General features: G+C 36.3%; 1 protein-coding gene across 1 annotated transcript in view; it reads left to right on the plus strand.

The window, feature by feature from the left end:
* LOC124101533 (broad substrate specificity ATP-binding cassette transporter ABCG2-like) overlaps nucleotides 1–23,021 on the plus strand; it is a gene marked incomplete at its 3' end in the record, with an annotated part of 33,882 nt that extends 10,861 nt beyond the window's left edge. The window contains exons 2-8 of the mRNA XM_046457545.2: nucleotides 3,170–3,229; nucleotides 4,067–4,181; nucleotides 4,872–5,031; nucleotides 7,274–7,296; nucleotides 14,593–14,726; nucleotides 18,702–18,853; nucleotides 22,932–23,021. Coding sequence (XP_046313501.2) covers nucleotides 3,170–3,229; nucleotides 4,067–4,181; nucleotides 4,872–5,031; nucleotides 7,274–7,296; nucleotides 14,593–14,726; nucleotides 18,702–18,853; nucleotides 22,932–23,021 — 734 coding nt within the window. The remainder of the gene's footprint in view (nucleotides 1–3,169; nucleotides 3,230–4,066; nucleotides 4,182–4,871; nucleotides 5,032–7,273; nucleotides 7,297–14,592; nucleotides 14,727–18,701; nucleotides 18,854–22,931) is intronic.
* Between the last annotated feature and the right edge of the window lie 1,057 nt (nucleotides 23,022–24,078).

Consider the following 24,078-nt stretch of genomic DNA (forward strand, 5'->3'; position numbering starts at 1 on the left):
TTGAAGATGCTAGTTACAGAAATGCCCTCTATTCATAGAAACCTTTTAGTCTGATGGAAGAATTATAAAACTATAGCAGTTTCCCTGCATTTTTTTTTTTTTGCTGTGATTGATTGAAGTATTCAAAGACAATACAGAACCTCCTCATCCTCCATTGGAGGGCACATGGAGATACAGAAAGTGAAAACTCTTTGCGTGTGTGTGTGTGTGTGTGTGTGTGTGTGTGGAGAGAGAGAGAGAGAGAGACAGAGAGAGAGAGAGAGAGAGAGAGACAGAGACAGAGAGAGAGAGAGAGGGGTTGACCATGTCCCAAGAATGGCATTTAACTCCTTTGACTATAAACAAAACAAGACCAAAGGGTGTACCATTATCTCATAATGTGTAGTAGATCCAACAGGAATCCTTCGGGTCTTTTCATGTTGTACAGTCAGTATTTGGGATTCAGTGTGCCATGTCTAACGGGGAAAGGTGTCAAGAGCGGTAAATGAATTATGATCTTTGAATTGTGCGGATTCAGAGACGATGCCCCTCCTGGAAACTCTAGGGGCCTAAGGTGCCAATTTGAGACTACAGAGCTTCTTTAGTGATAACCTGTTCAAAGGGAAATTCCATACTAGCAATGGATTTATCAGTTCCTGACCTAGGTTCAAATACCAGCTGCCTGGGGGAAGAGAATTAAGGGTGTAAGCTGATAGTTCTAATTGGGCTGTTTATATTCAAAATTTCAGTTTTGCTTTTCTTGAAGAAACTTTTTCACAATTGTTCTTTTTGCTGTTTAAACCTATATAATGAATTTGCTGAGCCTGCTCATGGTCACTATTTATCTATCAATGTACAGTGATTTACCAGGCCCCAGTTTTTTCTCTATTTGTGTGTCTGTTTGTCTTTTATCCATACCCTCACCACACAGTATGGAAACTTGAATTAATAGTAGTGCAGGGTGCAGCAGAAGGGCAGGAGGGAGAAGTGGTTACAAAGACACAATCTTCTTGGCAAGGTTTTACAGTTTTAGGAGAGAGGCATATGCTGTAAAGCAGAAAATAAGAGGGGAATGGCTTGTGAGGGCTGAGAGAAACGTGGAGGTGAAGATGGGGAGAACAGGAAAGGTGAAGGACATAACTGAATTTTTGACATGAGTGTAGCTCCAGACTCTATTGAAACAAATTAGCATAGTTCTGTCTACTCACGGTGTTTAGGAAATAGAAAATAATTGACCACCTGTAGGTGCTCATTCCCTTGACTAGAGTGTGAACTCCAGGGGGCTGGGACTTTGTTTTTCCATTTGTTTATCTACTGGATTTGTTCTCAGCTCTATCCCATGTCCTAAAATAGTATCTTGTACAAACATAGTAGACATGACATAATTGTGTTGCCTGAATGGATGTGGAACTAGTCAGTGCCCTACATAGTAACTGTGGCATTTGGGTTTCTATGCTTCTGATGTTTTCTGTAACACTGGGATTTACTGTCAAAGAAAGACAAACAAAGGGACTTTTGAAATGCTTTGCCTTACTATATTCACATTTGTTTTTCTGGTTGAATCGTTCAGGATGGCTTGCTCTTTTTTTTGACTACATATCTTAAAAACATGGGAAATTTTCTAGGCAATGAAAACTTAGGAAATAAAAAGGCTTTTCCTGATCATTTCTGAAGCAGTTTCTAGGTAGATATTAATAAGAGAGATGCATTAAGAACTGTAGACAAATGCACTTTGAGAGTTTGCCCAAGCATTGTGAATTTGGGTTATTGCTAATGATTGAACCCAAGACTTCATGCATGCTAACTACTCCCACTTGCACTGACCTACACCCCCAGACATACCCAGTCATTTGTTTGTCTTTACACTGGGGGAGGAAGGATAGCAAATGAATTAAGAATTTTCTGAATCCCAGTTTACCACAATCTCAATAGTCCAGTGATTCAGAGTTTCCACAGTTAATAAACAAAGTGAATGGTACATATCACCTCAGCCTCTGGCAGCGCTGGTTTCATTTGTTAAAGATCAGGTGCTACAGGCCAAGAAAGATGAGATCATTCTAGATGTGAGTTCTGTGGGGTCAGTTGCACTGGGACTTTCATGTTTCATGACACCTATGCAATCATAGGATCAACCTCCCTGGGTATCAGTATGTGAGGGCACATAGCTGTTGGCTTTGATCCTGTGCTTGGAATAGATACTGATTCCACTGTAGAACACATCTTGATGTGCCTAGCAAGTCAAAAGAGGGACTGGCATACACACCAGAGTTCTGAATGCCTGAAGCCAGATTGCTGTGTGCACTCCTGTGCTCCTGAAGTAGCCCTGCCCTTAGTTCTCTTCCTCCACTTAATTCTTCTTAGTAGATTCACCTCTTATATTTAGGATAATAATCAGCCTAAAATTGACTTCCTGGGTCTTAGCACAGTCAACACTGCCATAATCACCTTCTTCTACTCTGATTGTTTACTACCCTCAGGAATACACTTAATTTGATTGAAGCATACTTATATCCATTTTTTGACTGTGCATCTCACAAGGATGTCCATACTACAGGGATGTCACCCAATACACACAGAACATTTTCCAGTCAATTAATCAGATACTCAACAAAGCAGTGAATCATCTACCCTGTTTATTTTAATTGGTAAGATATTTTTCTTGAATGTGAAGAACACGCAATTTTTTTTATAGTCTGGAGTACTTTGCTCCACTCTTTGATTTCTACTGAAGATATATTAATTTTTGTTATGACTAGATTTTAAAAGTGAGAACACTACTGCTGATCAATCTCCAAATCAGTGTTCATTAATGGTGTCTAACTTGACTGGGAAGCAGGTGAGGGGATTTGAAGAGGCTGATCATTAAACATGATTTAGAAACTGTGTTAAAAGGAGTAAGAGTAATGCAGATCATTCATTAAAAAATTGCTACTTATTTTGTGGTCTGAACATGAAATATGTCATTTCCCCCAAAGAGATTAGGGGTTTCAAGATATTTGAGGGATCTCAGACATTTTTTATAGGTCCTGACTAGACTTCTATTAATCAATGATATTTTACATTAATATTTGGTGCTTGTTATCTATCTGCAATTTCATCAACCTTTCCTAAATGCATTCAGTGAAGACCCTAAACCTATGGAACTCTTTATAAAGTAAAATACTAAATCAGTATATTTTTGTGTTTACAGTGGGATCATGAACCCTGGCCTTAATGCCATCGTGGGACCCTCAGTTTCAGGCAATACTTTGTGAGTACAAAAGAAGGTGTAAGTAAGCCTTTTTGGCTGCATTTTAGTATGCTTTTTAAAAATCACATGCGTTGGTTGTGCATGGTGGTGCACTCCTGTAATCCCAGCAGCTTGGAAGGATGAGGCAGGAGGATCATGTGTTCAAACCATCCTCAGCAAAAGCGAGGTACTAACCAACTCAGTGAGTTGCTGTCTCTAAATTAAATACAAGAGATGACTGCAAATGTGACCCAGTGGTCAAGTACTACTGAATTCAATCCCTGGTACCCGGCCCCCACCCCACAAAAAAAATCACGTGAATTTGTTGTGCATTTCCTGTCTGATGCTAAGTACTATGGATAAAATCAATTTAGACTAGCATATGGTTTTAATCCAAGGACCAGGAAGTCTTATTAAATTCAGCTTTAACAACATGGCATGATGAAGTGATCACAATATAGCAGTCCATCATATTATGAACTAATGTGGAAAGAAGATAAGGGAATAATGTTAAAAGTGAACAGAAGAAGCTGAAGTTCTCAGGGAGATCATGCATCAGAGATAAAGGAGACTGTTGCCTGGGTTGGGACCATCAAGGTGAGGGTCACTGGGAGTCTATCCTGGATAAGCCAATAATATTTTGCTTTAATGATTTTGGAATGTCTTATAGCACATGAAGAAAAGGATGCTAAGAATTTCTATGTGTGCATGCACATACACAAACACACACATATGTTAAACCATAGAATTTTTTGACTAGTTCAATTTTTAACTTGAACAGAATCTGGATTCTGAGTAGGTGAGAGATGTGGCCTTTGTAGGAAGGAAAAATCTCTGAACATGTGTGTCCTTTTATAGGTTGTTAGATATATTGGCTGCAAGGAAGGATCCAAGTGGTATATCTGGAGATGTTTGGGTACATGAAGTACCTGAGGATTCCAATTTCCCACATAATACAGGGTATGTGGTACAGGTAAGTATTAGTGATTTTGCCTTTTAGGTTTCCCCTGTTTCTGTATGTGCAAGAGACTGGGCTTATAGTTTTGCATGCTTCCAATTGAAGATGCTCAGTACCAACTTTCTTTATACCACGTTTACATAATCTCCTTTAAGACTGAGGTAGGAGTCAAAAGGAGAGGCAGAAAGAACCTGGAATATAGACTTTTAGGCAGTGGTATCAATTCTAGTTTTTATATCATTTCCAAAACCATCTACTGTTGTCTTTTTGGCTCTTCATTCACCTCTCTTCTTTTCCTAAAGGATGACTTTAGCAACTCCTCATAGAAAGCATTTTGTAAATATCTAGAAGTCATCATAATTATGTGTGCTCCACCTGAGTATGCAAATAGCTTCCCTTGGGCTCTAAAGCTGTCTGTACAGAATTTCTGAAATCCTTAGAGTTGAAACTTTACAATAACTAGAACTTTCCTTTGGGTTTATTTTATTCATTTATTTTGTTTAGTTGTTGATGAATCTTTATTTTATTTATTTATATGTGGTACTGAGAGTCGAACCCCATGTCTCACACATGCTAGGCGAGCACTCTACACTGATCCACAACCACAGCCCTGGCTTTATTATTTTCATATTTTAAGTTACATACACAGAAGTGATGGTCTTAGAAAAACTCAGTGTTTCTCAATTAAATCACATTTGCCTTCAGGATGATGTTGTGATGGACACACTATCGGTAAGAGAGAACTTATGGTTCTCAGCAGCTCTTCGGCTTCCAACAACTATGACAAAACAGGAAAAGAAGGAGAGGATCAAGAACATCATTAAAGAGTTAAATCTGGAGGAAGTGGCAGATTCCAAGGTAATGTGTAAAATCTGATAGAGTCATAACCAGGAATGAGGAGCTCAGAAGTTTCCTAATGTGTATGGTGTCAAAACTGGCTGCTTTCTGTAGTGATGAGAAAGGTAACTAGTTACATAGTATAAAGAGGGAAATATGTGGGGAACAATCTTAACTGTGGTCTAGTCCTGAAGAAGGAGTAGGTCTATGTGGAGAGAGCCCCTCACACAGCTTTTTCCATAGTCCTCCAGCCCCCATTGTTCAAGACACAGGTTGTTTGATGTCTTTGCACTGACTTTTCTTGTTCTTCTTCTTCCTCTTTTAGCTGCTCTTCTCCAACTCTTCCTCCAGGAAATATTGTTACATGTTTTTTGAGGTATACTTCTGGATTTCATAAATGAAAAGAATCCAAGTATTCTTTTTTAAATTTTATTTTTAGTTATATGTAACACTGGATTCATTTTGACATAATTATAAAAGCAGAGAATATAATTTGTTCTGGTTCATTCCCAGGTACTTCCCTTTTCTTCCCCTCACTCCCTCCTCTGTTCCTATTCCTCTACTCTACTGATCTGTCTATTTACTTAAAGTATTTTTAACATTATTTCTTGTGGGTGTGTATATATATATATATATATATATATATATATATTCATATATGTACATAAAAAATGTTTGGTCAGATTCATTCCATTGCCTTTCCTTATCTAATTTTCCCTTCCTTTACTTCATTCCACTTTGTCGACTCCACTGAATTTTTCTATATTTTTATCCCCTCATCCTTTATTCTGAATTAGCTTCCACATGTCAGAGAAAATTATCAACCCTTGTCTTTTGGCGGGGGTTGGCTTGTTTCACTTAGCACGATATTCTCCAGCTCCATCCATTTACTGGCAAATGACACAAAGTTGATCTCTTTATAACTGAGAAATACTCTATTATATATATACTATTTTTTCTTTACCCATTAATTGTTAAAGGGTATTAGTGATTTTCAGGTATTAGCAATTTTGCCTTTTAGGTTTCCCCTGTTTCTGTCTGGGCAAGAGCCTGGGCTTATAGTTTCATTCCATAACTTGGCTATTGTGAATCATACTGCTATAAACATTGCTGTGCATCACAGTAATATGTGGATTTTAATTTTTTTTATATATAACAAAGAGTGAGATAGTTGATATATGGTGGTTCTATTCTTAGTTTGTTTGAGAAATCTCCATAATCCAGAGCAGTTGAACTAATTTGGAGTTCCACCAACAATGTATGAGCGCACCTTTTCCCCCATATCATTGCCAACATTTATTGTCATGTTTATTCTTGTTAATCACCTTTCTGACTAGAATATAAGATGAAATCTCCGTGTAGTTTTAATATGCATTTCCCTAATTGCTACAAATATTGAACATTTTTTTCTTGTATTATTTCTTTTGAGAAGTGTCTATTTAATTCTTTTGTCCATTTAATGATTGGTTCATTTGTTTATTTGGTGTTAAGTTTTGGGGGGGTTATTTGTATTTTCTGGAAATTAATGCCCTGAGAAGTAGGTAAGAAATGTTTTCTCCCTTTCTGAGGCTCTCTCTTCAAATTCTTAGTTCTTGGCTGTTCAGAAACTTTTAAATCTGATGCCATCCCACTTATTGATTTTGAGTTTATTTATTGTGCTCTAGAGTTTTAATATGAAAGAGGTTTTCTGTGCCAATATGTTGGGAGTGTTGGGCCAACATTTTCTTCCAACAAGTGAAGGGGTTCTAACCTAACACCTAGGTCTTTGATCCACTTTGAATTGAGATATGTGCAGGGCAAGCAGTAGGATCTAAATTTAATTCTACTCCTTATGGATTTCCAGTCTTCTTGGTGCCATTTGTTGAAGAGATTGTCTTTTTTCCAATATATGTTTATGACATCTTTTTCTAGTATGGGATAAATGTATTTCTGTGGCTTTGTCTGTGTCTCTACTATTCCATTGGTCTTCATATCTGTTTTTGTTGGAAGCCATGTATAAATTATGATAAATTTTGTGTTTGTTTGAGCCAGCATAAGGCAGGGAAGCTGCTTTTCTGGGAACTCCTGGGTGAAATTCCTTGGTTCGAGGAAGCCCAGATCATGCTGGTGCCCTGACTTAGCTCACAGGCATAGGATCAAACACAGCCCTCAGGAGGTGGGCGTAACCACCTAAGTATCAAACTACCTGTTTTCCCCCCACACTTATCCTGTTTTTCCTGATGAAATTAATTACTATGCCCTTTGGTCTTTACCACTGTACATAAAGTAAGCACAGGTTTTTCTCTTTATTAGGGTAAGACCCCATCAGGTGTGTTCCACGCATCACAGCCACACTTTGAAAATATATATAATTCTTACCTTTTGTTTTTATTTCTTTAATATTACTTTCCTAGCTTTTATTTCCAGCTGGTCCACACCTCTCATAGTTACCCACTCCCTCCCCATGCAGGTTGTGAGTGAGATGTTTTGGTGCATGTAACATACTGTTTTTGTTACTATAGCTCTGAAGTATTATTTAAGGTCCAATATTGTGATACCTCCTGCTTTGCTTTTCTCTCTCAGGATTTCTTGGGCTATTCTGGGTCTCTTATTTTTCCAAATGAATTTTATAACTGCCTTTTATAATTCTTTGAAGAGTGTCAGTGAATTTTTGATGAGAATTGCAGTGAATCTGAACAGTGGTTTTGGTAGAAAGGCCATTTTGATAATATTAGTTTTGCTTATCCAAGAATATGGAAGGTCTTTCCATTTTCTTTTTTTTGACATATCATACCTTTGAATCAAATGGGGTATAATTTCTCATTTTTCTGAGATCTTCTTCAATTTCTTTCTTTAGTGTTCTGTAGTTTTCATTGTAGAGGTTATTTTGCCACTTTTTTTCAGATTGATTTTTGAAGCTATTGTGAATGGGTTGTTTTCCTAATTGCTTTTTTAGCCAATTTATCATTGGATTATAGGAATATGGTTAATTCATGGATGCTGATTTGTATCCTGCTATTTTGCTGAATTCGTATATGAGCTCTTGAAGTCTTCTGCTAGAGTTATTTGGGTCTTCTAAATATAGGATTATGACATCATTAAACAGAGATAATTTGAGCTCTTCTTTCATATTTGCATGTCTTCAATTACCTTCTCTTGCCTGATTGCTCTGGTTTGAATTTCAAGGTCTATGTTGAATAGGAGTGGGGAAAGAGGGCATGCTTTGTTCCTGTTTATAGAGGAAATGCTTTCAGATTCTCTTCATTTAATATAATGTTGCCTTAGGTTGGTCCCATATAACTACAGATAAAAAAATTATCTCAACATTGTAAAAGCTATATGTCAATATCTTTAAGATTTTATAGTTCATTGTGGAGTAGAAATTTTCAAAATATTTTCTGATGATTCTATGGATTTAGTAGCATATAGGTTGATATTTCCTTTTTCATCTCAAATCTTATTTGTTTTTTTCCCCTTTTAATTTAGTTAGTTTGGCTAAACATTTATCCTTTCCAAAACCAACTCTGTTTCATTGATCTTTTGAAAATTTTTGAATTCACAATTTTATTGGTTTCTGCTCTCACTTTAATTATGTCCTATCGTCTAATGATTGGGGCATTGGTTTGTTGGTTCTTGTTTTCCTAGGGGCTTGAGATGTAATTTTAGATTATTTATTTGTTACCTTTCTATTCTGTTAATGTATTAGCTCAATGCTATGAACATTTCTTTTACAGCTGTCTTCATACTGTCACAGAGAATTTGATATATTTTATCACTCTTCTCATTTACTTCTCAAATTTTTAATTTTTCCCCTGAGTTATTCTTCTATCCATTCATCTTCAGAAGTGGTTTATTTTATCTGCTGGTGTTAGAGTGGTTTCTGCTTTTTACCTTATTTTTGATTTCCAATTCATTCTGTTGTGTTATAGTAGAATTCAAAGTATTATCTCTTTTTATTGTATTTGCAAAGATTTGGTTTGTGACTGAAAAGGTTGCCTGTTTCAGAAAATTTCCCATGTGCTCTAGTGAGGAAAGTGAATTCAGTCATTGATGGCTAAAATATTCTGTTAATGTCTTGTAGGTTCATGTATTAATGGTATTTTTTAGTTCTCTACAGAACTAGAATCTTTACTTAGCTTATGTTTGGTTGATCTATCCAGTGTTGAAAGAGGAAATTTAAAGTCACCCAGTGTCATCATTGTATTGTGATCAATTTGATTCTTAATATCGCTAAGGGTTTGTTTCATGTATGTAGATGCTCTGTTGTTTGAGGCATTGATCTTTTCAATCATTATCTTGTTGATATATGATTCCCTTTAGTAGTATGAAGTAACTTTCTTCGTCTTTTCTGATTAATTTTGTCTTAACATCCACTTTATCTGATATTGGAATAGTTATGGCTGATTGTTCATGGTTATACTTTAATGATATATCTTTTGATATCTAACTCCTTGATCCACTTTGAGTTAACTTTTGTGCATGGCGAGAGGAGGGGATTCAGTTTCATTTTGTTGCATATGGATTTCCAGTTTTCCCAGCACCATTTGTTGAAGATGCTATCCTCCCTCCATTGCATGCAAATCAAAGACTCTGCGTCTGATAGAAGAAAAAGTTGGCTCCGATCTACATATTGTAGGGTCGGGCTCCAAATTCCTTAATAGGACACCCATAGCACAAAAGTTGATAACAAAAATCAACAAATGGGACTTACTTAAACTGAAAAGTTTTCTCTCAGCAAGAGAAACAATAAGAGAGGTAAATAGGGAGCCTACATCATGGGAACAAATTTTTACTCCTCACACTTCAGATAGAGCCCTAATATCCAGAGTATACAAAGAACTCAAAAAATTAAACAATAAGAAAACAAATAACCCAATCAACAAATGGGCCAAAGACCTGAACAGACACTTCTCAGAGGAGGACATACAATCAATCAACAAGTACATGAAAAAATGCTCACCATCTCTAGCAGTCAGAGAAATGCAAATCAAAACCACCCTAAGATACCATCTCACTCCAGTAAGATTGGCAGCCATTATGAAGTCAAACAACAACAAGTGCTGGAGAGGATGTGGGAAAAAGGGTACTCTTGTACATTGCTGGTGGGACTGCAAACTGGTGCGGCCAATCTGGAAAACAGTATGGAGACTCCTGGGAAAGCTGGGAATGGAACCACCATTTGACCCAGCTATTGCCCTTCTTGGACTTTTCCCAGAAGACCTTAAAAGAGCGTACTACAGGGATACTGCTACATCGATGTTCATAGCAGCACAATTCACAATTGCTAGACTGTGGAACCAACCCAGATGCCCTTCAATAGATGAATGGATAAAAAAAATGTGGCATTTATACACCATGGAGTATTACGCAGCACTAAAAAATGACAAAATCATAGAATTTGCAGGGAAATGGATGGCACTAGAGCAGATTATGCTTAGTGAAGCTAGCCAATCCCTAAAAAACAAATACCAAATGTCTTCTTTGATATAATGAGAGCAACTAAGAACAGAGCAGGGAGGAAGAGCAGGAAGAAAAGATTAACATTAAACAGATACATGAGGTGGGATGGAAAGGGAGAGAAAAGGGAAATTGCATGGTAATGGAGGGAGACCCTCATTGTTATACAAAATTACATATAAGAGGTTTTGAGGGGAATGGGAAAATAAACAAGGAGAGATATGAATTACAGTGGATGGGGTAGAGCGAGAAGATGGGAGGGGAGGGAGGGGGGATGGTGGAGGATAGGAAAGGTAGCAGAATACAACAGTTACTAATAGGGCATTATGTAAAAATGTGGATGTGTAACCGATGTGATTCTGCAATCTGTATTTGGGGTAAAATTGGGAGTTCATAACCAACTGGAATCTAATATATGAAATATGATATGTCAAGAGCTTTATAATGTTTTGAACAACCAATAAAAAAAATTAAAAAAAAAAAAGAAAAAATCAAAGTAAAAAAAAAAATGATATATCTTTTCCCATTCTTTTACCTTATGAATATGGATATATTTGCCTCTGAGGAGAGTCTCTTGCAGACAACAATTTTGGGTCTTGTTCTTTAATCTAGTCTGCCAATCTGTCATTTGATTGAAGATTTTAGACTATTTACATTCAATGTTGTTATTGAGAGATGGTTTATAATTCCAAACATTTGATCTATTTCTAATGTTTAAAGCAGACTTGTTTTCCTTTAATTGACTTTTATTTCAGGGACTTCATTCCTATGTTTCTTTTCATTTTCTCTCTTCATTTCTTCTTTATGGAAAATTTCATTGAATATGTCTTATAATTCAGGCTTACTAGTTATGAATTCTTTTGTTTCTGTTTTTCATGAAATATTTTTATTTCATCTTTAATTCTGAAGCTTAATTATGCTGAGTATAGAAATTCTTGGTTGACACCATTTTCTTTCAGAACCTTGTTTATAGTACTCCAGAATCTCCTGGATTTTAGATTCTGACTGAGAAACCAGTTGAAATCTGTTTTGGTTTAGTTCTAAATGTGACCAGCCCTTTTTTATTGTAGCTTTTACAATTCTATCCTTACTCTATATGCTAGGCATTTTCATTATAATGTTTCTTGGTGTGAATATATTGTGATTTTGTATACATGGATTCCTATATGTTTCTTTGATTTGAATTTCTCTCTCATTCCTAAGGGTTGGAAAATTTTCTAATATCATTTCATTGAAAAAATTTGCATGCCTTTAGCTTATATTTCAGAGCCTTCATCTATCCCAATAAATACTAAATTTGGTGTTTTAGTGATATCTCATATTTTTTTTGAATTTTCTATTCATTCTTAACATCTTAACATTGAATTTTCTATTCATTCTTAACATCTTTTCTTTATGCAATCTTTATTCTAGATTATATGTTTTGTTTTCAAGACCTAAAGATTTATCTTCAAAGTGATATAATCCATTCGTGTTGCTTTCCATTGAGCTTTTAGTTTGGTTTCTGAGTCTTTCACTTCTAGGATTCCTATTTGGTTCCCTTTTAGAATTTCTTTATTTTTATTGAAGTAATCTTTCACTTTCCGTATTTTTCTCTGATTTCACTTTTATACCTTTTTAGCTTATAGAATATTTTATCTTTTAACTTTCCAATTTTTTTTCTGACATATTTTCTATGGTAGTGTCTATGGAGTCAGTTGTTGAAATATTAGGGATTTTGGGATGATTTTTTTTCTTGATTTTTTTTTCATAGCATTTCTATGCCTGCACATCTCTTTGTATAGTTCTCACTTCTTTTTTAAGAGAATGACTACTTATGAGTTTTTTTTTTTCTTAAGAGCCCTGGGATGATTTCCTATTCAGATGCTAATTTTTTTTGTCAATGTGTGACCTCTGCTGATCCTATATCAGCACCAGTTTCAAGGATGCCACTGAACCCTATTTACTATAACCACTCCAGAGCCAAGGCTTGTATTATTCAACCTTATAAGAAAGAAAAGCTTGTTGCTATTTTTCTCCACAGTTTCCCAAATACATATGTAAACCTTTAAAAGTGTTCTGGAATAGCTCCAATAATAGTTATTAAATTTAGTACAATTACTGTAACCATAAATGAGGGATTGGTGGGGAATTGGGGAATATAGGCCCTAAAGGATTGGAGAAGAGAAAAATTAAGAGAGAGAGAGAGAGAAAAGATAATTTGCACTAAGGTACAAAGGTAAAATTGATGGATAGTGGGTATGTGAGGTAGTAGCAGATAATGCAAGAGAGTGAATCAGGAGTAAGAGGAACAAGTATAAACTAGAGATATGAAAACAAAGATAAGATTTATTCTTATAATACTTTAAACCATTAGATGAAATACATTCAAATGGATTTAAGGTACAATGTTGGCTATTGGGGTTAAAACACTCATTCATGCTAAAGAGTTATGTAAATGATCATAGTTGATGTTAGAGTTAAACCATGCCAAGGTGAAGGAAAATCTTGTTAAATTTTGGTTCAGATATCAATGGGGCTTGGACAGGTAGCAGATAAACATCATTTTTTTTCCCTGTGGATCTCTCCTGAGTTACGATGGCACAGGAGCCACTTTTTACCCACTTTGGTTGTTGTTGTTGTTGAGTGATTGAGGCTGCTTTTTAAACTGATTTTATCTTTCTAGGAAGACACTTTCTTTTACTCTTACTTAGTTCCAAGCAGGCACTTTAGTGTGTTGCTTTCTTGGATTTCCAGGGGAAATGTACAAAGGTAATTGTTGGCTTCTTAGAATCATATAATCTCATTGATTTAAGTAATTTATTTTTTAGCTCTTTATGATATTTTAACATAACAAAAATGTTGACAAATAGTCTGATTACTCAAATGATATGATGGATAACCTAACAATGAATTACTGCCTCTATAGAGTAGTACTATTCCCTTCAATGGTCATTTGTATCCCTTTTCTCCCACAATAACCTAAGGAAATGAGCACATATCTTACCTTACTGTTACCATTATTGAACAAATGGAACAAGGTCTCTATATTATGAGCTGTTACATGTTTATATTTATTAATATGTCCCTAATTGTTCCCAAAATCCTTTTTCTCTGCTTATAATAATTATACAAAATAATATATTTCATTGTGCCATACTTATACATTTATATAATACTTTGATCAGGTACCGAAATGTCTTTTAAAGATTAGTTCTTAATAGAAACCATTCAAGGGTTGTGTGTTTTCTACTTCCTACCTCCCCTAAATCTTCTTTATCCCCTCCCCACACATTTACTGCATGCAAATATTGTGCCACTCGCCTTGTGAAATATCCCCTGTTTGGATTTTTCTGAAAAGATGAGTGAGCCATTCTGAGGTAAGTTATATATAGAAAAAATCATTTTGGGGAAAAATATGAAATTTAAAAGATGCTAATATGGTATGTTGGAAATTATATGCTCCTGGCTCCAAGGTCACTATCTTCTTTTCAGTCCAGTTGGGATATTTTGTAGATGTGGTGTGTCTGTATGGGATGTTCAGAACACACTAAAAGATCATTGTAAGTAGTTTCTTTTTCTTTTCCTTTTTTTTTTTTGTTGTTGTTTTATTGTTTTTTTTTTGTTTGTGTGTTTTTTTTGTTGTTGTTTTATTGGTACCAAGGATGCTTAAACACTGAGCCACATTTCAGCCCTTTTTTATATTTTATTTAGAGATTGGTTCTCGCTAAGTAGCTGAGGGCCTCATTAAGTTGCTAAGGCTGGCTTGGTACTTGAGAACATCATTCTGAGCCTCCCTAGCCACTGGGATTACAGGCATACTACACTGTGCCAGGCTCTCCTTTATTAAATATATTTCCCTACATCATAGTTTTCTTTTTGGTTTGGTTTGGTTTTTTTAGTGTTTTAACTTACTCTCTTAAAATATTTGACTGTCAAGGAATGCTCAGGACTATTAAAAGAATGAGATTCAAATCAGGTGGCTACTCTGCACTGAGGCTTAGCTTACACATGGGGTTAGAGAAAAACTTTTTTCCCCCAGATGTCATTTATTTCCTGTCCAGAATAATGAGGAAAATGAAGTAAAGTGTCTCTAACAGGAATGGTACTGGTTAATTCACCAAATAGCAGTGACCATGGAAATTCTTGAACATGATAATAATTTGTGTTTTAGGTGGAATCTAAAGGAGAAAGAAAAAAGACTAGTATAGGAATGGAGCTGATCCTTGATCCTCTCATCTTGTTCCTGGATGAACCCACAACTGGCTTAGATGGGAGAACAGCTAATGATGTCTTTACACTTCTAAGGTAAAAACTATGGCAACATTTTATTTCATTCATTTCCTCTTTGATCACTTCTATTTTACTGGTATTTCTGGTGCAGGAGATTCAGAAGTTTTTTTTTTTTTTTTTTAATGTTTCTTCTTCTTTAGCAGGATACAGTCAATAAACAAGAAGTGGTTCAAGAAAGATGAAGCAAGAATATAGGAAAGGAAGGCTATGGTGAAGGCAGGGAGCTTTTTAATTAGAAGGACCAGAAAAGGCCACAATCATGTGACACATATGCTGGGAGAGAATGAGTGAGATGTGCTATAAATCAGAAGAGAGTTCGGGTTAGAAAAGGTAGCCAAGTGGCTCTGAAGCACAGCATGTCTGATGTGTGGGGAAGACCAGCAAGGCCAGAGGGACAGACCCAGAGACTATGAGGAGTGACGTTTGGTGAACTGTCACAATACCACAGACTGGAGGCTTAAACACAAAAATTAATTTTCTTATGACTCTGAAGGCAGAAATTTGAAAAATTGTATGCTGTGGGTTGTTTCTTCATTGGCCTCTCATTGGCTGCAGATGGTCACCTTCTCCCTTTGTATGTCTGTGTCTTAATCAACTCCTAACTGGACATAGTCAGATGAGAACCCTCAGTGACCTCATTTAAATTTAAAGACCTCTTTGAAAACACTATGTTCAATGTGGCCACATTCAGAGGCCCTGGGGGATAGGGCTTCAATATCTGAGTTTGGGGAGGACCCAGTTTAGCCCTTCACAGGTGGATTAGGATGTTAAGTGGAGTTGGGCTGGTGGCAGAGGTCATGTAAGAAGTATGGCTTTTCCTGTCACGAGAGGAAATGGGGAGGTTTTTGAGAGTTTTGGAGCACAGCAATGGCTGTGGGGAAGACGGCAGTTAGGCAAGGATGAGGGAAGATCCAGTGAAGGAGCTGATGAAGGATGATGAAGCATCACCAAGGATGGTCCTGGTGAGCAGAGGGTGGATTCTAGATCTGTTTTCAAGGGAACCAACAGGATCAGCTCAGGATTTCCACCTGTCATGGGAGGATTGAGACAATGACTGCTGACATTTGAGGCTTCAAAAAGTGGAAGAATGAAATTAGATAAATGCATTTCTTTTTATAAAGAAAGAAAAATTCGAATGGATGTTTATAGGAAATTTTTCAATAGTTGAGATTTAGACATCATCTTTAAAAATATAGTAACATATTTCAAACTGAAAGGAAATATCCAAGAATAATACAAATGAAATTCTACTTTTCTCACCTGGATTTCCCTCTGTTAAATTTCACTGTATCTGTAGCCCCTCCTTTCCTCTCTGCTACTTCCCATGTAGTTTCTTCTGCCATCATGCCCTTTCACCCCAAATACTTCCTACCCAAAACTCCAATCCAGGAGAACACACCATCATCTTAAATTCCCGGTCAATAAGCCTTTCTTTGTCAGGATCCAATCATGGCTATTCAAATCCTTTGCTAGGATACAATCAGAGCTACTGTGTCTGTTTCCTGTCTGTCAGTATCTCTCCAGAAATACACTTTTCCTGTCTTCTTACAATCTGGAGCAATTCATGGTGTGACCCCCTGCAGGGTCCATCCCAGTGAGTGTTGCATGATGCTCAAGAATGAAAGGATGCTGAGTACTCAGTGCAACACACCTGAGAATGCAACCTTCACAGGTAATGTCAGCCTTTATCATCTAATTGTGGTACACATATATGTATTCATAGATATTTACTAAAAACTATATGCATGAACAGAGATCTATAACTATTGCTGTCTTGTTATTGTATATACATTGAAAATCCCATGAATTCATAATAATATTTCTGACTCCAAACTAACACCTCTGTCTTACTTTTAGTCTTTGCCATTTTCATGTTTGTGACTTCAGACAGGGAGAGTTTGGGCTCCCATTATCTCAAAATATTTACTTACTTGCTTACTGATGTAATTTATTTGTTTATTGGAACCAATCTCCAAGTAGTTCTAGTCTCTCCCTTTATCTACCACCTCTAGAAACTCCTCTGCCTCATTGTTTTAAGGTGTCAATCACACTATCTTCAAGGCTTCCCCTCTCTGTCACAACCTTGCTTCCTCTGATGCTCATAACCCTATGAGCAAGTCTCTATGATAGAAGAGAGGAAACAGCAAGAAAGGAAGATATTTATGAGTTAGACATCATAAGTTTAAAGTACTATTTGCACATATAAGTGATGATGCCCAGTCATGGGTCTGGAGTTCAGGCCCCATTACAGAACCCATGTATGATATTTAGATTCATAGACATTTTCTTTGTGGTTTGCTCTGCTTAGCACACAGGCATCTTTCCTCATGCAGAGAGCTCTGATCAGTCCTTCCCAAACACTGCTGTGCAAGTTCATAGCCTGGGGTCTGGTTGAAATGCAGATCCTGTTTCTATAGGTCTCAGGAAGGGTTCAAAATTCTTCATAGGAGATTTGAAGAATTACTGATACTAACGCTGTTAGTCCTCAGAGCACACTTTGAGTGTCAGAGCTCTCAGGAACCACGTGTCCATCTTCCAGTCCTTTCCCAGCTCCTATTGCCTATTGACTGAATTTCCATCTTTTTTCTGAAGTGCTCACCATAGGCCTGTTTTGCCATCTCTCTTAGTTATCTTCTTCACCCAAAACAACACCTACACAAGCAAACACATAAACACTGCCTGTCGTGTTACATGGAACTGCTTCTTACAGTTTTGAGAGTAGACTTGTTCACTTTGTTCACCTTGTTCTTTCACTGCGTCTCTTTTCTTAGGTCACCATCATTGGGAATTTGGATATTCTACATATATCACCTTCTTAGGGGTTATCACTCTCCTTTTTTTTTTTTTTTTTACAAGGAGCCATTAACTACTTCAAATCCACATCAGATTGAAATTATAGATCTTTTCCTGTTTCTCCATGAGGCAGAACCCCCTTGGATACAATAGATTTATGAGGTGCTTATCAAATTATTAAATTGAAGTGATTCTTTTCTCAAAATACTTTAAAAATTGGGAAAGTAATGTTGGCCTTTGTTTCTTCTAACCTTAAGTAATAACTCCTATAAAGGGCAGTTTAGAACTGTTTCTACCATAAAATCTGACCAGAGCTCAGACCCCAACAGGGCCCCTTAGTAACTGTGAGGGCTTAGCCAGTTACTTAACATTTAGACCTTATCTGTAAAAAGAAGGAAATACTAATATCATAACAGCCTTACTATAAAAATAAAGATTTATCTCTAAAACATTTAACTAAGTGCTAAATGGCATTCTAAGGGCTAAATAATATTAATGTATTACCAAGGTAGGATGAAAACCAATTACTAAAGATTCAACATAATTAAATGATCAATGAAAATTGGTTATATGACCATCTTTTTAATACTTAATCATTAACTAGTTCTTATTTTCATGTATTCACTAAAAAATTTATTAAAAGTGTTAAATTACCAAGACATTGGTCAACATAAGACAGGATAGTGACTTGTAAGAATTAAAATTTGAACAATCTACACATAATGAAGATGGAATATAACAATATACAATTTTTTCTCTTTATTTGTAGACTTTTCCATACTGTACTATTTGTAGTCTCACAGGTCATTAACTAGTTCTTGAAAGTGGGTGTACTCAAGAGATTATCTGAGATACTTGGTAATAATATGGATTCCCTATTCCAACCATCAGAGATTGTGTACCAACTTCCCTGAATTCACTGTCTGGGTAGACTCTACGAAAATGGATTTTCTCTCAATCTCTATAGACAATTCTAGACTGCTGATGCACCAAACTTTAAGAATATTTAGTCTTTTAATAAAAGCATTGAATTTTATTTTCCTCAATTGCCAAGTATGTAATGAGTTGAGATGACAAGTTTGTAAGAGAAAATCAAGTTGAACTGAGAGAAAAAGCTCTACTGGCAGGAATAAGTATTCTATCAAGAAGTGCAAGGTCCGGATGTTTAATGATTCATTATTTCCCTTTTTCACTTAGGATTTCTCAGCAGGGGAGAGCAATTATCTTCACCATCCATCAGCCTTGTTATTCCATCTTCAAGCTCTTTGACAGTCTTACCATATTGGCCTCAGGAGAACTAATTTATCACGGTCCTGCCCAGAAGGCTTTGGAGTACTTCCAATCAGCAGGTGCGATTAACCTTTTCACGCACTAGATCCTTCATTCACAGACTTCTGGAAGAGCAGAGGAGTCCACAGGAGTGCTGCAGGAATGCTCCTTGACCTTGCATAGAATTAACTGGGGTGCCTCCGCTCTGAAACATCTTTGGTCAGTTTAGTGCCCGAATTTTTCTTCATTATGCAGCACTTGCTTATTGTTCACATCTCTCTCCTTGTCCTCTCCTATTTGACTATGCATGGTGTGTGTGCTTCTGGGTGTGTGTGTGTGTGTGTGTGTGTATTTCTCATGAGCCTTTATCTGTTCTCCTTCCCAGTTATGATAACCTTTCCCTGAAAGGTCAATAATTAGCATGTTGGACTCACAGCTAGTTATTCTGTCAGTTAAAGATTTTGAAAAGTCCCAAAACATTGCTTTTCTTCAGTTTGTTCTAATTAGTTGTATTTGACAGCAGAATGCATTTCAACTCATTGTACTTGAATGGAGCAAAACTTTTCATTTCTTGGGCTTTACATGATGCAGATTCACACTGTTCATTCAATCATACATGTACCTAGGGTAATAATAGCTGACTCATTCCACCATCCTTCCTACCCTCCCATACACCCCCGACCCTTATTCCCCCTGCCCAATCCAAAGTTCTTCCGTTCTTCCTTAGCCCCCACCCCTTTATGGATCCGCACCTAGATAGCAGAAAAAAATATTTGGAGTTTGTTTTTTTGGGAATGACTTATTTCACTTAGCATGATATTCTCCAACTCCATCTATTTACTGGCAAATACAATAATTTCATTCTTGAAGGCTGAATAATACTCCATTGTGTATATGTATCACATTTTATATATCCATTGATCTGCTGAAGGGCAACTATATTGGTTCCATAGCTTAGCTATTGTGAATTGAGCTGCTACAAACATTGATGTGGCTGTGTCACTGTAGTGGGCTGATTTTAAGTCCTTTGAGTGTAAACCAAAGAGTGTGCTAGCTGGGTCAAATGTGGTTCCATTCCAAGTTTTCTAAGGAATCTCCATACTGCTTTCTAGCATGTTGCATTAATTTGAAGTCCAAACAGCAATATATGAGTGTACCTTTGCCCCCATATCCTTGCCAACACTTATTGCTTGTATTCTTGATAATTGCCATTCTGACTGGAATCAGATAAAATCTTAGAGTAACTTTGATTTGCATTTCTCTAATTGCTAGAGATGTTGAACATGTTTTCATATATTTGTTGACTGTATTTCTTCTGTGAAGTATCTGTTCTGTTCCTTAGTCCATGTATTGATTGGGTTATTTGCCAAAATATTGCCTTTTTGACCATGTAACAATTGTGGTTTTCCAGTACTTCCCCTGACACATGGTCTTGCTCTGCCTTTGTGAGGGTTCATGGAGATACTACTGCATTTTCTAGTAACATTAGATTGAAGATTTATGTCTTGAGTGGTGTAAGTGACTATTACTCAATGCAATGGATGGTCATGAATCAGACTTAATGGGCCAAAATTTCTGAGATGACTTGTTCTTTTTATTTCAGATTGAATACTATGATTTCTTTAACAGCTTATCTATCTGCTTAATTTTAGAGCTTTTTGCATATGATTATAGATGTTTCTCCATGACCACAAATATAGTTGTAAATAATCATTTTTTCTTAATTTATTTTTATTAAATCTCTGTCACTAAAAAAAAAAAAAACCAAAAAAAAAAAACCAAAAAAAAAAAAACATCAAACAAATGAGATTCTGGGAAGTCCAGGGACAATGAACTGAAAGATATCATTATCCAAAGTACATGTATGAAGTCATAAATTGGTATCAACATACTTTATATACAACCAGAGATATGAAAACTTGTGCTGTATATGTGTAAAAAGAATTGTAATGCATTCCATTCAATAAAAAAGTAAAAAAAAAGAGTCACAGCTCAAATTCCATTAAAATACACAAAACATTCTTCATAGAAATAGAAAAAACAATCACAAAATTTATTTGGGAAAATAAGAAAACCAGAATAGCCAAAGCAATTCTTAGCAAGAGAAGTGAAGAGAAAGCATCACAATACTAGACTTTAAGTCACACTTCAGCCACATAGTAACAAAAATAGCATGATATTGGCACCAAACAGACATGTAAACCAATGGTATAGCCTAGAAGACACAGAGACAAACCCACACACGTAAATACAGTTATCTCATACCAGACAAAGGCACCAAAAATATACACTGGAGAAAAGATAGTCTCCTATACAAATGGTGCTAGAAAAAACTGGAAACCCATAGGTTTCAAAAAGAAATTAACCGCCTATCTCTTACCCTGCACAAAACTCAACTCAAAGTGGATCAAGGACTTAGGCACTAAACAGAGACACTGTACAAAATAAAAGAAAAAGCAGGCCCAAATCTCCACCATGTCAGCATAGGAAATGACTTCATTAACAATACTTCTAAAGCACAGTAAGTAAATTCAAGAGCCAATAAATGGAATGAAATTAAACTAAAAAGCTACTTCACACAAAGGAAACAATCAATAATGCGAAGAGAGATCCTAAAGAATGGGAGAAAATCTTCACCAGCTGCAATTCAGATAGAGCATTAAGCTCCAGGATATATGAAGAACTCAAAAATCTTAAACACCCAAAGCACAAATAACCTAATCAATAAATGGGCATAGGAACTGAACAGACACTTTACAGAAGAAGAAATACTATCAGTCAACAAATATATGAAAAAATGTTCAACATCTCTAGCAATTAGAGAAATGCAAATCAAAGTTACTCTAAGATTTTATCTCACATCCATCAAAATGGCAATTTCAAGAACACCAGCAACAATAAATGTTGGTGAAGATGTAGTGTAAAAGGCACACTCATATATTGTTGGTAGGACTGCAAATTGGTGATTTATGCTGGAAAGCAGTATGGATATTTCTTAGAAAACTTGCAATGAAACCACCATTTGACCCAGTTATCCTACTCCTTGTTTTATACCCAAAGGACTTAAAATCAACATGTTACAGTGACACAGCCACATCAATGTCTGTAGCAGCTCTATTCACAATAGCTAAACTATGGAACCAACCTAGATGCCCTTCAACAGCTTGATGGATAAAGAAAATGTGGTTTATATACACAGTGGGGTATTACTTATCCTTAGAGAAAAATGAAATTATGGCATTTGCCAGTAAATGGATGGAATTGGAGAATATCATGCTAAACAAAATAAGCCAAACTCAAAGAACCGAAGGCGGAATATTGTCTCTGATATGAAGATACTAATTCACAATAGGGAGTGGGAACTTGGGAAGATTAGAGGTACTTTGGATTAAGGATTAGAATGAATTGGACATTAGCCCTATTTACATACTTGATTACATGCCTGGTGCAACTCTACATCGTGTACAACCAGAAGAAGGAGAAGATATACTCCATTTATGTATGATGTGCCAATATGCATTGTATTGTCATTTAAAACTAACTAGAAGGAATTAAATTAAGTCAGAGGTCAGAGTAAGTTTAGATGATTGTGCCACAGGAAGTTGAGGTAAGATGTCACATGTACTGTGCTGGTCACATTCTCTTCATAACGCTGCTCTGAAAATTTGTTGTCTATTTGGAATTATGGCAGCTTGAGAGGTGACCATTGGGATCTCTGAATTTAGTAGGTTGCAAAGCAATGTGCTGACCTGCCTACTGACATTCCAGCATTCTCTAGGTGAATTCAGAGAGCAATATCATTTTTGGAGCTATATTTAGATTTTTGAAGAAGTACTGATAAGCACCAGAGCATACTGATAGCTTCCTGGGGTTTGAAGATTTATGAGAATTAAGGAATAATGTAAAATGTTCTGAAGAGTCCAAAAATGGTTTGGAATAAGTTGGGGTTTTGCCTGGGAGACAGATAGTTGTTGAAATGTTGTGTGATTGAATAAAAAAGAGGAAAGGATAAGTTAGTGAGGGCAGAAAAGAGCAAAAAGATGAGGAAAGAGTTGTTCAGTCTGTCTTCCCTACCCTCACATCCTGCATCCTCTGAGGTGAGTCTTCTATACTTTCCAAGACTATCAGCTTGAGTTATTTGGGTGTCTTATTTTGTAGGTTTTCCCTGCAAATTCTACAATAATCCTGCAGAATTGTTCCTGGATATCACTGATGGTGTAATAAAGAGAGATTCAGAAGACTATGAAGGTATGTAAAATTTTCACATTTACATAATTCTGCCTAATTAATTTGGCTGAGGTTTAGCAATGTGGTGACTTATTAAAACATGGCTTGGTGAATTTGCATGTCATTGCAATGAACAAATAGATATTGTTGAAAGTGAGTGCTATGTGTATTTTTATTTAACTTATGAATGAGCATGTGAATTACTTTTTCTACTCAAGCTTTAGAATGTGGGAGTTATACAAATAAGAGATCACAGAAAAACTTGTGAAATCAGTAGTAATCTGTTAATAGTGAGTTAGTAATCTGTACAGTAATCTGTGGCCTGTTATCCACTTTTATTCCAAAGTTTACAAGACTGAAATGTGTTCAAGGACAGATGATTCAGAGATAAAAGAATTAGCTATTCATTTTTCCAAGTCCACTTTCTACCATGACACAAAAACTGAACTGGAAGAACGCTCAAGGGATGAGAATAAAAGATGCTTGGTCAGGAAGGAGATTCCCTATGTCACTTCCTTCGTCCATCAGCTCATTGGTCTCATCAGGCGTTCATTCCAAAATTTTATGGGTAATCCCCAGTACTGAGCAACTTTGGTAAGTGACATATTATCGCAATTATGCTGTGAAATACCCATGTTGGAGCAATTTGTTTCTAATATAGACTTATGCAGGATTCTTTTGTCTTCTACCCATACTTTCATTTATTTGTCATTCCCACTCAGAATTTGAAAACAGCCAATCAATATAGTGTATTGTCTTGAATATGAATTGTCCCCCAAAGGCTCATGGTTGAAGGATGATCTCTAAAGGAGCAATGTTGAGAGGTGGGGCTCTTTGGAAGTGGCTGTATCATTTGGCATCATCAAAAGATTAATCCATTGGTGACTTTACAATTTGATGACATTATTGGGAGGTGATGTAACTGCACCACTCAGGGCCTAGTGGGAGGAAGTAGGTCACTGTTGCATGCCTTGGAAGGATGTATCTTGTCCCTGACCCCTTCCTTGCTCTCTCTGTTTCCTGGCTGCCATGAGGTAAGCAGATTTCCTCTTCCTTTTCCATATGTCATGATGTTCTG

Source organism: Marmota monax, unplaced genomic scaffold (genome assembly GCF_021218885.2).
Source record: "Marmota monax isolate L192 unplaced genomic scaffold, Marmota_monax_Labrador192_F-V1.1 WCK01_AAM20220418_F8-fsc01711, whole genome shotgun sequence".
In the NCBI taxonomy this organism is placed as follows: domain Eukaryota; kingdom Metazoa; phylum Chordata; class Mammalia; order Rodentia; family Sciuridae; genus Marmota; species Marmota monax.